At 44.7% G+C, this 16,083-nt stretch overlaps 1 protein-coding gene across 1 annotated transcript; it reads right to left on the bottom strand.

Moving 5' to 3' along the window:
- Window positions 1-6,957: 6,957 nt before the first annotated feature.
- Window positions 6,958-13,631, bottom strand: LOC115165018 (protein-lysine 6-oxidase). The gene is made up of 7 exons (XM_029718023.1): window positions 12,786-13,631; window positions 12,528-12,636; window positions 10,924-11,055; window positions 9,424-9,580; window positions 8,403-8,498; window positions 8,111-8,226; window positions 6,958-7,850 (listed from the first exon to the last, which is right to left on the bottom strand). Exons 1-7 carry the CDS (start codon window positions 13,435-13,437, stop codon window positions 7,844-7,846), a joined length of 1,269 nt encoding a protein of 422 aa, XP_029573883.1. The 5' UTR covers window positions 13,438-13,631; the 3' UTR covers window positions 6,958-7,843.
- Between the last annotated feature and the right edge of the window lie 2,452 nt (window positions 13,632-16,083).

Here is a 16,083-nt window from a genome sequence, read left to right as displayed (position 1 = left end):
GGTGGTGTAGTGGTCTATACAGCTGCTCTGCTGCTCTGGTCAGAACTTCATCCTGTTCATCCAAGTCCTCATCACCTGCAGACAGTATATCTGGAAGAAGGAGAGAGGATCTGTGAGTCAACTTGAACTAGAGCAGACTAATTTAACTTATTCACGTTTATAAACACCGGGTCACTACAGTTATTGTTATTTGTGGTGGTAAACATTATTTAGAGTTAATTGTATGAGGGGGGAGGGTGTTCAGTTTAATTGACAATACAAGGGGAGGGTCATGTGAAAATATATTTTAAGAGGCGGGTGTATTTTGTTTTATGACACCTTGACACACACTTTCAACAGTTAGCCGTACCTTTCCACCCCATACAGAGTAGCCCTGCCTGATGTAGAAAAATGTAAGCTTTATTAACTTACTGCTGGCTACTCTTCTTCCCGTAGCTTAACCCAACGAGAGGTGGTCACAAGTGTTTCACCAAAAGCTGTCTGGGTTTAAACATCATCTACTGTACAGAAAGTGAATAGTTGCGTCAATTGATAGTGACAGATTTATATTACTTCCCAAGCAAAGTCTATTCCTGGTCTCCTCTGCTATAGAAGGTTGTAGCTCAGCCTCTGAATATCAAAGAAATGAAACAAAGATTTCCCCATAATGCATTGGAGTCACGTATTTCCTGGGTCTTTTCCATCTTGTTTCTAGCATGGATCAAAGCGCTGTTATAGATCACTTTACATAATTGGATCTGTTTTTTTTCTTCTAAATGTTAAGGTAAGAAAGAGCCTGTTTTTTTTCTTTTGCCATTTTCTTTATCACAAGTTTGGCCTATAGCATACCCCCTCAATTACAGGCTTGGTTTTGCGTGGTGGGTGGTGGACCGATACTGTGGGCCGATACTGTGCTCTATTCTAGTTTTGTGGGGGAGGAGGGCGTTTTTTTGTCTCAGAGTATCCAGGACTGGACACACACATACACATTATTGTCCCCCCCCTGACATACAGGAGAGGGGACAATAATGAGAGACATGCACTCTGAGGTTCTCCTGTGTCTCCATGTTGTCCACCTCCAGAGAGAACTTTTTGATGAGATCCCCAGGAACCAAACCTCAATTGCTTTGGTTGGTGACTTGAATCTTCTCTCTCACTGACAAAAAGGTCCCAAATGGTCAATGAAAGGTTCTTCACCTTGTGGATCAGCTGTAAGTTAAACCTCCTGTTCTTCTGATAGGGTTCTGACTCCTGCATCAGCACTCTGTGTGAGAGACCATAGTCTTGTGTGTAAATGAGATGTCTGGACTGATCTGTGACAGACCATAGTGTTGTGTGTAAATGAGATGTCTGGACTGATCTGTGACAGACCATAGTATTGTATGTAAATGAGATGTCTGGACTGATCTGTGATCCACTGTTGTGCCCTTAAAAGCCCTCCCTAATTCCCACTAGAAAGTTTACTGTTTAATGCTTTGCAGATGGGATGGACTTTGACAGACAGACAGACAGACAGACAGACAGACAGACAGACAGACAGACAGACAGACAGACAGACAGACAGACAGACAGACAGACAGACAGACAGACAGACAGACAGACAGACACATTTCTCATCCCATCAGAGCTGGGGTCAGTTCAGTTCCATGTCATTGCAGACCATGGCTATAGAGCCAGTAACTCATGGACATCCATTATCAAGGGGAATAACTGTGGATGTGGAAATATTGTGAACAGACCAGACTGTGTCTACTGCTATATAAACTGCATGGCATCTGTAAGACATTTGACTTGTTTTACTATAAGCATGGCTTCTGGAGCCCCCTAGTGGTCCGATGTACACATTACTGGTCAAAACGGAAACTTTATGGTTTACTGATTTCCTGTATTGACATGAGCCCTTTTACAAAAATAATCCTTTTATAGATCTGATCATTACCTGACTTATTTAAAGGTTTCTGATAAAATGTTCACTGTTTAACAGTGGTGCATTCATAGCATGAGTCCGACTGTTTATATCTTCACTATTGCATAGCTGTTAGACGTTTACATTTTACATTTACGTAATTTAGCAGACGCTCTTATCCAGAGCGACTTACAAATTGGTGCATTCACCTTATGATATCCAGTGGAACAACCACTTTACAACTTTACAATAGTACATCTATATCCTTTTTGGGGGGGGGGGGTTAGATGGATTACTTTATCCTATCCCAGGTATTCCTTAAAGAGGTGGTGTTTCAGGTGTCTCCGGAAGGTGGTGATTGACTCCGCTGTCCTGGCGTCATGAGGGAGCTTGTTCCACCATTGGGGTGCCAGAGCAGCGAACAGTTTTGACTGGGCTGAGTGGGAACTGTGCTTCCGCAGAGGTAGGGAGGCGAGCAGGCCAGAGGTGGATGAACGCAGTGCCCTTGTTTGGGTGTAGGGCCTGATCAGAGCCTGAAGGTACGGAGGTGCCATTCCCCTCACAGCTCCGTAGGCAAGCACCATGGTCTTGTAGCAGATGCAAGCTTCAACTGGAAGCCAGTGGAGTGTGCGGAGGAGTGGGGTGACGTGAGAGAACTTGGAAAGGTTGAACACCAGACGGGCTGCGGCATTCTGGATGAGTTGTAGGGGTTTAATGGCACAGGCAGGGAGCCCCGCCAACAGCGAGTTGCAGTAATCCACACGGGAGATGACAAGTGCCTGGATTAGGATCTGCGCCGCTTCCTGTATAAGGTCAGGGTCGTATTCTGCGAATGTTGTAGAGCATGAACCTACAGGATCGGGTCACCGCCTTGATGTTAGTGGAGAACGACAGGGTGTTGTCCAGGGTCACGCCAAGGCTCTTAGCACTCTGGGAGGAGGACACAATGGAGTTGTCCACCGTGATGGCGAGATCATGGAAAGGGCTGTCCTTCCCCGGGAGGAAGAGCAGCTCTGTCTTGCCGAGGTTCAGCTTGAGGTGGTGATCCGTCATCCACACTGATATGTTTGCCAGACATGCAGAGATGCGAGATGCGATGTCAGGGGGAAAGGAGAAGATTAATTGTGTGTCGTCTGCGTTGCAATGATAGAGACCATGTGAGGAAATGACAGAGCCAAGTGACTTGGTGTATAGCGAGAATAGGAGAGGGCCTAGAACTGAGCCCTGGGGGACACCAGTGGTGAGAGCACGTGGTGCGGAGACGGATTCTCGCCACGCCACCTGGAAGGAGCGACCTGTCAGGTAGGACACAATCCAAGAGTGAGCCACGCCGGAGATGCCCAACTCGGAGAGGGTGGAGAGGAGGATCTGATGGTTCACACTATCAAAGGCAGCAGATAGGTCTAGAAGGATGAGAGCAGAGGAGAGAGAGTTAGCTTTAGCAGTGCGGAGAGCCTCCGTGACACAGAGAAGAGCAGTCTCAGTTGAATGACCAGTCTTGAAACCTGACTGATTTGGATCAAGAAGGTCATTCTGAGAGAGATAGCAAGAGAGCTGGCCAAGGACGGCACGCTCAAGAGTTTTGGAGAGAAAAGAAAGAAGGGATACTGGTCTGTAGTTGTTGACATCGGAGGGATCGAATGTAGGTTTTTTGAGAAGGGGTGCAACTCTCGCTCTCTTGAAGACGGAAGGGACATAGCCAGCGGTCAAGGATGAGTTGATGAGCGAGGTGAGGTAAGGGAGAAGGTCTCCGGAAATGGTCTGGAGAAGAGATGAGGGGATAGGGTCAAGCGGGCAGGTTGTTGGGCGGCCGGCCGTCACAAGACGCAAGATTTCATCTGGCGAGAGAGGGGAGAAAGAGGTCAAAGCATAGGGTAGGGCAATGTGAGCAGGACCAGCGGTGTCGTTTGACTTAACAAACGAGGATCGGATGTCGTCGACCTTCTTTTCAAAATGGTTGACGAAGTCATCCGCAGAGAGGGAGGGGAGGGGGAGGGGGAGGAGGATTCAGGAGGGAGGAGAAGGTGACAAAGAGCTTCCTAGGGTTAGAGGGAGATGCTTGGAAGTTAGAGTGGTAGAAAGTGGCTTTAGTAGCAGAAACAGAGGAGGAAAATGTAGAGAGGAGGGAGTGAAAAGATACCAGGTCCGCAGGGAGGCTAGTTTTCCTCCATTTCCGCTCGGCTTCCCGAAGCCCTGTTCTGTGAGCTCGCGATGAGTTGTCAAGCCACGGAGCAGGAGGGGAGGACCGAGCCGGCCGGGAGGATAGGGGACATAGAGTCAAAGGATGCAGAAAGAGAGGAGAGGAGGGTTGAGGAGGCAGAATCAGGAGATTGGTTGGAGAAGGGTTGAGCAGAGGGAAGAGATGATAAGATGGAAGAGGAGAGAGTAGCAGGAGAGAGAGAGCGAAGGTTGTGACGGCGCAATACCATCTGAGTAGGGGCAGAGTGAGTAGTGTTGGAGGAGAGCGAGAGGGAAAAGGATACAAGGTAGTGATCGGAGACTTGGAGGGGAGTTGCAGTGAGATTAGTAGAAGAACAGCATCTAGTAAAGATGAGGTCAAGCGTATTGCCTGCCTTGTGAGTAGGGGGGGACGGTGAGAGGGTGAGGTCAAAAGAGGAGAGGAGTGGAAAGGAGGCAGAGAGAAATGAGTCAAAGGTAGACGTAGGGAGGTTAAAGTCTCCCAGAACTGTGAGGGGTGAGCCATCCTCAGGAAAGGAACTTATCAAGGCGTCAAGCTCATTGATGAACTCTCCAAGGGAACCTGGAGGGCGATAAATGGTAAGGATGTTAAGCTTGAATGGGCTAGTGATTGTGACAGCATGGAATTCAAAGGAGGAGATAGACAGATGGGTCAGGGGAGAAAGAGAGAATGTCCACTTGGGAGAGATGAGGATTCCAGTGCCACCACCCCGCTGACCAGATGCTCTCGGGGTATGCGAGAACACGTGGTCAGACGAGGAGAGAGCAGTAGGAGTAGCAGTGTTTTCAGTGGTAATCCATGTTTCCGTCAGCGCCAAGATGTCGAGGGACTGGAGGGTAGCATAGGCTGAGATGAACTCAGCCTTGTTGGCCGCAGACCGGCAGTTCCAGAGGCTGCCGGAGACCTGGAACTCCACGTGGGTCGTACGCGCTGGGACCACTAGGTTAGAGTGGCAGCGGCCACGCGATGTGAAGCGTTTGTATGGCCTGTGCAGAGAGGAGAGAACAGGGATAGACCGACACATAGTTGATAGGCTACAGGAGAGGCTACGCTAATGCAAAGGAGATTGGCATGAAAATTAACTAAACAACTGGGGAAGCGAGAGAGCAGGGCCTCCCTCACTAACAATTCACTGAAACACTAAAATATAACTTTTCTAGCTACCACTAGAAATTATAATTGATGTAAACTACAGTGGTTCAATGTTTCCAGGAATAGGCTCAAACTTAGTTTATTCAGCTAGATAACTTGGTACAGTATTCTTCCGTGAAACCCACCTTGTTGTGTAGTTAGGCTACACAACAATCCAGGCCGGTATAGGTTACACGATTGTCCTTAAATAGAGAGAGAGAGAGAGTGTGCGTGTACAGTCTGCACATAAAATAAGAGTTGAAATATAAGCATGGGACTCTGACCAACCAAATGTCATCATAAAAATAAGATTGGTTTTCAGCCAATGTTGAGCTCTTTGTTCATCTCTTTCCTCCATATCTGTTGATGGCAATGTTCCCTGTCAGTTCCAGGGTGTGGTTGAGTAGGAGGTACTGGGGTCACTGGGTTTCCCTTGGTTTGCTTAGATCATTCTCCCCTGAACACACATATACACTCATGCGCACACACACACACTGCGTACAATGGATTGTTTCCGAGTGTGTATTACTGTGTCCAAAAGTCTTTAATCATAAGGAGTAAAAGCCATGTCGTGCTAGAAGTCAAAGCTCAATTGGTAAATTCAATGTTGTTCTCTGACTTGACCAGTCTCAATGATTCATCCCTGGAAGACATTGATCTTCACACACACTGTAAAACCCTTTGCACTTAAAATATCTGAGTATAGTTCATTAGTGATTTTGTAGTCATTACGCAAACCGATAGTCACTGTGACCATGTAGGGGTTCCAGATTTGAGTTATATCAGCTATCATAAACTATGCCTTGCCTTTTAGAGTGAATGGTAGAGTTGCCACCAGTGACTGTATTTGTTAGTGACAGAGACATACATGGTTGTTGAATTCGTTAATTTTCAGTCCTGTTGCCTTCACCAAGTGACACATTATCGTTATAATTCAACTCATTATGACAATACATTACATACCTCACCAGGCCATATTTTGAGGCCTAGTTTTACCCTAATACAGTGGCCTGAAACTCATGGTTTACAGGTCACATCAGGCCTGCAAGTTGGGTTGCAAAATATACAGGAAAAAAATTAATCCAAGAATCTTTTAAACGAGATCTCTGGAAAACCTGGCAAATTTCAAATTATTTTTTTTAACCCTACCTGCAATTCACATTATGCTGAGATAGGATATCCAACATGTGGAATGTGTATTTACCCGTAACCTGCATTCATGATGACTGCCAGGTTAGGAACCGTGTGAGGAGACTACCTAAACCATGTATGCATTAAGTAATAAGGACTTTTCATTGACTTTGAGTTAAATGCCAGGTCAGCTCAGCAGTCAGTCAATCTACATGTGCATTTCCTGTGTATGCCTATATATGCTTTTAAATGAGTTCCTATATTTCAAAACCCTCTCAATAAAAATAATATACTGTAAAGTTATTGGGAGTCTATTTATACAATCTTGTCATGTCTTGAACTCTTGCTATTTTGCTGTGGTGATCTTGAACATGGAAAATAGTCAAGCAACTGTAATTGACATTCCTGTGAGATTTTAATAACTGATTTTGTTCATTATTAACAGGTTTGGTAAAATATGTTAAATTATGCTACTGCCATAGTTTTTCAAAGTATAGCCCACATCGCTTAATGATAAAAAATGTGACATGATTTAGGAGGACTTTAAGCATTTTATTGTGTTTACACTGCCTATTTCTCTCTACAAATATTGAGACAATAAAAAATGCAATTTCAAAACAAACCCAAACTTTATTTAAATTGCATTCACAATACATTTGCAGATCTTTGTGTTGTATCATGAATGGAAAACGAACACATGAGCCCAGCAATATGTACAGTATGGTTAGAATTTCAGTAGAACTAGCTTAAAAGAGTATGTTTTGTTACCTGTATGGAAAGAATCCAAAATGCGCTCACTACTGTAAGTCACTGTTGATGAGAACATCTGCTAAATGACTCAAATGCAAATGTATATACACAAACAAGTAAATAATTCTCTCTATTCCCAATTAAACAACTATTTTAACTTTCCTCCAGTCTAAAAATGTAGCACCAATATTTATTACATAACCCAAGTAATGTAGCACCAATATTTCATGTATATGTAAACATTGTTTAAAATGGCAACATTTGATTAAATATATCCATTATACTAGAACTTTCATACAGTAAAAATCTTAAATTAGCACCTAAACAACAATTTAATGTATAATGTGTATCACAACAAATCATTCAAACCTTTTAGCATTCCAAACAAAATCATGCTTGTGAAGATCAAATTTAAAATCAAATAAAATGTTATGTCACATGCTTCGTCAACAGTGAAATACATACTGTAGTAAGTCTTTCTCAACCATTAACTTTGTCTCTATCAACTTTGCACATTATGCTTAAAAAAAGGGTGAATACTGTAATATAATATTGTTTTAAACCTAGAATATTTATAAAGTTACAAAAATAATTAAATAAAGAAAGAAATGTTACGCTTTGCGGGAAACTCAGACCAATACATATTGTAAACAATAATGTCTTCATATTTGATTGTCCGTCCATGATGATTGTTGTCTTGTTTTGCAAATCATCGTAAAGCTTCTTCTGTGGTGTTTCCTTTGTTCTTAGTACCTGGATAGATAGAAAGAAAACACATCATGCCAGCAATCATTTGCAGTATTTTATTTTACAGAGGCAAATCTTGATTCCTTGTGTCCTCGCTCTCCTTGGCACTGAGGTTCCTCCTCTGAAGGGCGGAACCCCAGATCTTCTGCTACAATGTGCTTTGAGAAGGACAGGATGAGTCGGGACACAAGGGAAAAAAAGGACATAGATTCATCCCTTGGTTTGGTATTTTTTTCCCCCCATAATGGACAAAAGACGACACTCACGATGTAACAGTACACCCTGAAACCTGGACAGAGGTGCCGCTGTATTGAACACTACAACGAACGACATTATTGCCAAAGTTGGACTCTGGAACCTGGTGACCTGGGTTTACAGTGATCTGTAATTTTTTAAAAGGCATAAAGTACAATGTTAGGTTAGAAATCATTCACATCATGATGCTACAATAGGTTGAATTTGGACAGTGTATCAAAAATGTTTATCAATGGCATACAATATAACAACAGGATAGAAACCTCCTTAGCTAATAATATAGAACAAAATATGGCAACAAACCTTAAGGATATACTTCCCAGGTGTCACATCAGTAATGTCAATCCACTGACAGTCAATATCGGCATTATAGGTGTCATAGCATCCAGGACTCAATCCCTAAAACAATCAACCCAAGACAAAGAGATTTAACTGGTTCAAAATAGCATGGTCCCAGATCTCGTTGCGCTATCATGTCAACTCCTTGTCACTTGGCATGGCTTGACATGATAGAACAAGCAGATCAGGGACCAGGCTTGACATGACAGAACAAGCAGATCAGGGACCAGGCTAGAAGGATAGCACAAGCAGATCTGGAACCAGGCTAGAAGGATAGCACAAGCAGATCAGGGACCAGGCTAGAAGGATAACACAAGCAGATCAGGGACCAGGCTAGCACAACAACACAAGCAGATCTGGGACCAGGCTAGAACGATAGCACAAGCAGATCTGGGACCAGGCTAGCACAACAACACAAGCAGATCAGGGACCAGGCTAGAATGATAGCACAAGCAGATCTGGGACCAGGCTAGCACAACAACACATGCAGATCTGGGACCAGGCTAGAACGATAGCACAAGCAGATCAGGGACCAGGCTAGCACAACAACACAAGCAGATCTGGGAATCACAACAACACAATGAATAAAAAGATACAATACTTTATACTGAATAGAGCCCGGTCCAGTTCTGTCTCTACTATTGAATGGTGAAAGCTCTCGGATGCAAACTAATATTTATAGCCAGGCCTCTCTTCCCACTGGGCACATACAGTACGTCATTTCAACACCTAGTTTTGGTTGTGTTGTCATCTAATGTAAATTTAACAATGTTCCCCCCAGTGGGTTGTGTATGTTGCATGTTGTTTAATGGGCTACTATTATAGTGGAGCATAAGGTAATGATCACAGGATGTGTCCCAGAAGGCACCCTATTCCCTACATAGTGCACTACTCCTGACCAGAGCCCAATGGACCCTGATACAAAGTAGTGCACTATATGGGGAAATAGGGTGCCATGTGGGACGTAGATACAGTAATAACAGACCTGAGTGTGAGACGTGCAGGCGAAGCGTCTGTAGTATCCCGGGTCACATGACGTGTCCTCCAAACAGAAGCTAGCCTTGTGTCCCTCGGCCACGCTTCTCTCGGAGCCGGTCTCCAGCAGCTCGTACAGACTGAACTCGTCCATGCTATGGAAGTGACTGGAATACATGGAACGTAATTCTCATCAATGACCAGACCACACAGACTCTTAATGCACTGCTTTCAATGTTGTTATTGCAAGCATAGTAAACCTATACACACTGGTCTGTGTGGATCTGTTGAGAGCCCACTCCACCACACCCCATTATACACACTGGTCTGTGTGGATCTGTTGAGAGCCCTCTCCACCACACCCCATGCCTCTGAAACTGTACAGGCTTATAGAAGCCTGTCTTAAAGGGATAGTTACATCAAAATATAGATTTTAGTATTTTGTTCATTAGTCCACTGTTAATACAACTCCCCAATATGTCAGCGGCCAAGTTTTCAAGAAAGAGCAAAAACTGATGAGGAATGCTTTTTGTATCATATGATACTGTCCCTTTTTAAGAACTTAAATCTGAGTTGGATGTTTGCTCAAAAGATATTGAAAAAGGTGGAACTATCTGTAGTCTACTGATGCAATGACAACAGACATACATTTTTACGCAAACTGAACAATAATGTCGACTGCCATATCTTACAAATGTTGTATAAATCTGTCCTGCAGAGTGTGCTGTCCTTTGGTCTGATATGCGTGTGCAAGACCAAGTCAAGCTTCAGCGCTTGATCAAGACGGCAGGAAGGATAATTGGTTATAGATCAAGAATCAGTCTCCAACCTGTACACGAAGCTCATCCTCCTAAAACTTGAAAGCATTTTACAGGACAGTACCCATCCCCTTCACTCAAAACACATCCTCCTAAAACTTGAAAGCATTTTACAGGACAGTACTCATCCCCTTCACTCAAAACTCATCCTCCTAAAACTTGAAAGCATTTTACAGGACAGTACTCATCCCCTTCACTCAAAACTCATCCTCCTAAAACTTGAAAGCATTTTACAGGAAAGTACTCATCCCCTTCACTCAAAACACATCCTCCTAAAACTTGAAAGCATTTTACAGGAAAGTACTCATCTCCTTCACTCAAAACTCATCCTCCTAAAACTTGAAAGCATTTTACAGGAAAGCACTCATCGCCTTCACTCAAAAGTCAGTCACAGCAGCAGCCAGACAAGGGGAAAGAGACTTCTTCAAAAGAAAATTTAAACAGATAGATATGGGGACTCTTTTATTCCAACAGCCACTAGGCTGTATAATAGATAGTCTGTTGGTCCCTCCAGTATACACAATATTGCACTTTAAATGTGTAGCTATAGAAATTTGAATGAATTATTTTCTGTCGTTTTGTTTTATATACTGTCTTTTTAACCACATGTCCAAATGAATTCCCCCCCCCCCCGGTGGATAGTGAATCTGAATCTATTTATACATGTTTATGTATCAATATCCAATACTCACTGATGGCAGCTGTGCCATTCCCAGGCATAGCGAGGTTTGCTGGGCAGGAAGTCAGCAGTGCCCTGGTTCTTCACGCGCTGGGGGAACCGCAGCAGCACCCGGGTGTCGTAGTCGGCCACGCCCCGAGCAGAACTGTCCCGTCACAGGGGAAAACATCTGGTCTTAGACATTCAAATAGTTCATATGGCAATGCACTTTATTCATGTATCAATTTCATTTATTTTACAACTTTTGACATTCCAGGGACTCTAGTCCAATCATTCTTGACCCATAGTCTCAATGATTAACTAAATAATTGAATTAATTAAATTGATTCCTAAATGTCGTTTTGAACTGCTGAAAGGAAACTGGAGTCTGGCACTCTCGGTTACTACTGTTAATGAATATACAGTACATGCTACTATAGGCTTAACTACTGTAATACGTGGCAGAACCATGACTGAGTGGTAACACTCTCCACTCTCTCAACAAATGTACACAGCAGAGACCAGGGTCCAATCCCTGGTAGACCCGAACAACTTTCCTCTCCATAGCTATATCTCTCTTGTAATTAATAAATAAAGAATTTAAAACATTTTTAAACCACTAATCAGAGGCTTCTTTACATTGGAGTTCAGCATACATACACATCTAAAGCTGAGTCATTTCATGTCTGGACTTTGTAAAAACCCCTAGCTATATACACTGGGTGTACAAAACATTAAGAAGCCTTTACCCAAGCCTCCCGAGTGGTGCAGTGGTCTAAGGCATTGCATCGCAGTGCTTGAGGCTTCACTACAGACCTGGGTTTGATCCCAGGCTGTGTCACAACCGGCTGTGACCGGGAGTCCCATAGGACGGCCCACCATTGTCCAGGTTAGGGGAGGGTTTGGCCGGGGGAGGGGCTTTATTTGGCTCATCGTGCTCTAGCAACTCCTTGTGGCCGGCCGGGCGCCTGCAGGCTGATTCTGGTCGTCAGTTGAACGGTGTTTCCTCCGACACATTGGTGCGGCTGGCTTCCGGGTTAAGCGAGTGTTAAGACGTGCGGTTTGGCGGGTCATGTTTCAGGAGACGCATGACTCCACCTTCGCCTCTCCCGAGCCCGTTGGGAAGTTGCAGCATTGAGGCAAGATCAGAATTGGATAATAAAAAATACAAATAACAACATTTAAGAACCCTTTGCCCTCAGAACAGCCTCAATTAAATCGGGGCATGGACTCTACAAGGTGTCAAGCTGGCTGCAAGTCCTTTGGGTGGTAGACCATAGTTAATACACACAAGAAACTGTTGAGCATGAAAAACCCAACAGCGTTGCAGTTCTTGACACTGAAACCGGTGTGCCTGTCACCTACTACCATACCCCATTCAAAGGCACTTAAATTCACCCTCTGAATGGCACACATACACAATGCATGTCTTAATTGTCTGAAGGCTTAACAATCCTTCTTTAACTTGTCTCATCCTCTTCATTTACACTGATTAAAGTGGATTTAACAAGTGACATCAATAAGGGATCATAGCTTTCACCTGGATTCACCTAGTCAGTCTGACCTGGAAAGAGCAGGTGTTCTTAATGTTTTGTACACTCAGTATAGATTGGAATGGTCACTGCAGTATGAGAATACCTTGCGAGGCAACCTTCCTCGGCTGCACATCTCAGACTGTACATGGGTGACCTCTGGATATAGGAGGAAACTTGAATATAGTATGGGTCTGGCACCAAGTCAGGGAGACCTGTCAATCATGTAACAAATGTAATATTATTAAGTAGCCTAAAGCAAGCTGTTAAAAAAAATTTTATTGGGATAAAATGCCTTACAAATGTGAGAGAAAACAAATGCATTTAAAAAGTGAATTACTGGAAGGGAAATATTGCACTTTACCTCCGTGTTGATGATAACTTGTGCCATAACCATGCGGCTCTCGGCTTCTGGCTCTAGGTCTGTAGTAAGCATCATAATAATTATAATAGGGGTTATAGGGATTATAACCGATGGATTTATAGGGGTTGTTCGGGTCATCTCCAACCATCATATCCTCTCTTCTCAAATCGGTCAATGGTGGAGAGTTAGTAGATGTGGGTTTGTCGTCGGTGGGATTTGATCCATCGCCTGCATCATGGCCAGGTCTTGAAGCAGTCTCCCGGCTCTCTTGAGGTCTTTCATGTCTAATCGCTCCATTAGGACGTCGACGCGCGGTGCGTAATTGCACACCCGGCGCTGGCCGCCTTGGAGAGCCTCTTGGCGCAGGGTATCTGTGCACATTCGTCTCTTCAGCCGTCTCATTTTTGTTGATAACGACAACTATGTGATTCCGTTGAGCTGAACCTGTTTGTCGGTCTCTTCGTCCCGATGGCTGATATTCAGAACCGTGGCTAAGTATACTAAACACCTGCCCGTTGTGTTGCCATGGCATTCTCTGCCTTAAAGCTGCTGATGGCGAAGCATCCTGCGTAAGAACTGTTTGTAATATGCAACTGAGGATGCATAGCTGTGTCAACGACAATAAACAGGCTTCAAAGCCAAGACCCCTCATTATACTTATCAAATGAGTGAATGATTTATCCACATTGAAAAATACCAAATTAAATATAATTTGCTAGGAAGCAGAATTTGGAGAATTGTTCTCTCACTAACCGAGCAGAATCAAATTTAGGCCTGTCGCGAGAGGAACTATTGCTCAGGCAATCTCGCATCTTGAACGCGCAAGACAGTTTGTGGAGTGTGAAGGAGGGGTGTGAGTTTTAAAGTTTCTGGACCAGTTACACAAGTGACATCCGCATGCGCGCTGCCGAGGAAGTGGAAGTGGTTGGCACTAGCACGGGCACGTCACGTCCCATGAATTCATATAACAATAGTGGTGGCAGTGGTGCAAGATACATGCGGTTTTATAATACTTAGTGTTGCCTCACGATAAATGTTATTATGCGTATTCACAGGGAACAAAAATTCTCTACGTTATAAGAAAAATGAGTAGTTTTGCTTTTCAAATATTTCAGAAGACGTTGTAGTAGCTACATTTTGAAAGACAAAAACAGTCTGTTTTAGGTGAAAGAGGTTTGATCAAAATCAAATTGAGTTCTGAGAATCGTTGTTGACTTGTGTAAGATTTGTGTCTTTGTTCTCTCTCTCTCTCTCAATGCCTTCCACTCTTTTTAGTGAGATGTAATTTGTGGTGTTCCCTCACACACCAAGTAGTTATTGGCTGCCCTGGAATGGTGAGTTGGTTTCTAGACCTTGATGGTTATGCATTGTCTTTGTTTGCTTTACGGATTTTGTAGGCCTGTGACACTTTTGCTGTTATAGCAACACATGACCTTCTCTTAGTCCTTGATACCATTTTTGGTATTTTGGTTACCTTTAAATAAACGATTCAGTAGGCTAAGTATCACCCCCATAACAAGTGAACCTGGCTGCCACAGAGGTCCCCCCCCCCATAACAAGTGAACTTGTCTGCCACAGAGGTCCCCCCCCATAACAAGTGAACCTGGCTGCCACAGAGGTCCCCCCCAAGACTAAGGAGATTATTCCCCCTTCTGATAACCAGGCGGCGAATCGCATCTCTGCATGTCTGGCAGACATATCAGTGTGGATGACGGATCACCACCTCAAGCTGAACCTCGGCAAGACGGAGCTGATCTTCCTCCCGGGGAAGGACTGCCCGTTCCATGATCTCGCCATCACGGTTGACAACTCCATTGTGTCCTCCTCCCAGAGTGCTAACAACCTTGGCATGACCCTGGACAACACCCTGTCGTTCTCCACTAACATCAAGGCGGTGACCCGATCCTGTAGGTTCATGCTCTACAACATTCGCAGAGTACGACCCTGCCTCACACAGGAAGCGGCGCAGGTCCTAATCCAGGCACTTGTCATCTCCCGTCTGGATTACTGCAACTCGCTGTTGGCTGGGCTCCCTGCCTGTGCCATTAAACCCCTACAACTCATCCAGAACGCCGCAGCCCGTCTGGTGTTCAACCTTCCCAAGTTCTCTCACGTCACCCCGCTCCTCCGCTCTCTCCACTGGCTTCCAGTTGAAGCTCGCATCTGCTACAAGACCATGGTGCTTGCCTACGGAGCTGTGAGGGGAACGGCACCTCCGTACCTTCAGGCTCTGATCAGGCCCTACACCCAAACAAGGGCACTGCGTTCATCCACCTCTGGCCTGCTCGCCTCCCTACCTCTGAGGAAGCACAGTTCCCGCTCAGCCCAGTCAAAACTGTTCGCTGCTCTGGCACCCCAATGGTGGAACAAGCTCCCTCACGACGCCAGGACAGCGGAGTCAATCACCACCTTCCGGAGACACCTGAAACCCCACCTCTTTAAGGAATACCTGGGATAGGATAAAGTAATCCTTCTAACCCCCCCCCCCCTTTAAAAGATTTAGATGCACTATTGTAAAGTGGTTGTTCCACTGGATATCATAAGGTGAATGCACCAATTTGTAAGTCGCTCTGGATAAGAGCGTCTGCTAAATGACTTAAATGTAAATGTAATTATTGTGGACTACAGGAAAAGGAGGACCGAGCACGCCCCCATTCTCATCGACGGGGCTGTAGTGGAGCAGGTTGAGAGCTTCAAGTTCCTTGGTGTCCACATCAACAACAAACTAGAATGGTCCAAACACACCAAGACAGTCGTGAAGAGGGCACGACAAAGCCTATTCTCCCTCAGGAAACTAAAACGATTTGGCATGGGTCCTGAGATCCTCAAAAGGTTCTACAGCTGCAACATTGAGAGCATCCTGACTGGTTGCATCACTGCCTGGTACGGCAATTGCTCGGCCTCTGACCACAAGGCACTACAGAGGGTAGTGCGTACGGCCCAGTGCATCACTGGGGCTAAGCTGCCTGCCATCCAGCACCTCTACACCAGGCGGTGTCAGAGGAAGGCCCTAAAAATTGTCAAAGACCCCAGCCACCCCAGTCATAGACTGTTCTCTCTACCACCGCATGGCAAGCTGTACCGGAGTGCCAAGTCTAGGACAAAAAGGCTTCTCAACAGTTTTTACCCCCAAGCAATAAGACAACTGAACAGGTAATCAAATGGCTACCCGGACTATTTGCATTGTGTGCTCCCCCCCAACCTCTCTTGTACGCTGCTGTTACTCTCTGTTCATCATATATGCATAGTCACATTAACCATATCTACACGTACATACTACCTCAATCAGCCTGACTAA

This window comes from Salmo trutta, chromosome 27, assembly GCF_901001165.1.
Source record: "Salmo trutta chromosome 27, fSalTru1.1, whole genome shotgun sequence".
Classification (NCBI taxonomy): Eukaryota; Metazoa; Chordata; class Actinopteri; order Salmoniformes; family Salmonidae; genus Salmo; species Salmo trutta.
This window is presented reverse-complemented; position numbering and strand designations above follow the sequence as displayed.

What these genes read in the sequence shown, in the direction of transcription:
- LOC115165018 (XM_029718023.1), bottom strand. Translation starts at nt 13,437, where the DNA reads ATGAGGGGTCTTGGCTTTGAAGCCTGTTTATTGTCGTTGACACAGCTA. An exon ending in AAGTTATCATCAACACGGAG is followed by an intron (nt 12,637 to 12,785) that starts GTAAAGTGCAAT and finishes CATGATTGACAG; the next exon opens with GTCTCCCTGACTTGGTGCCA. An exon ending in CCTGCACGTCTCACACTCAG is followed by an intron (nt 8,499 to 9,423) that starts GTCTGTTATTAC and finishes TGATTGTTTTAG; the next exon opens with GGATTGAGTCCTGGATGCTA.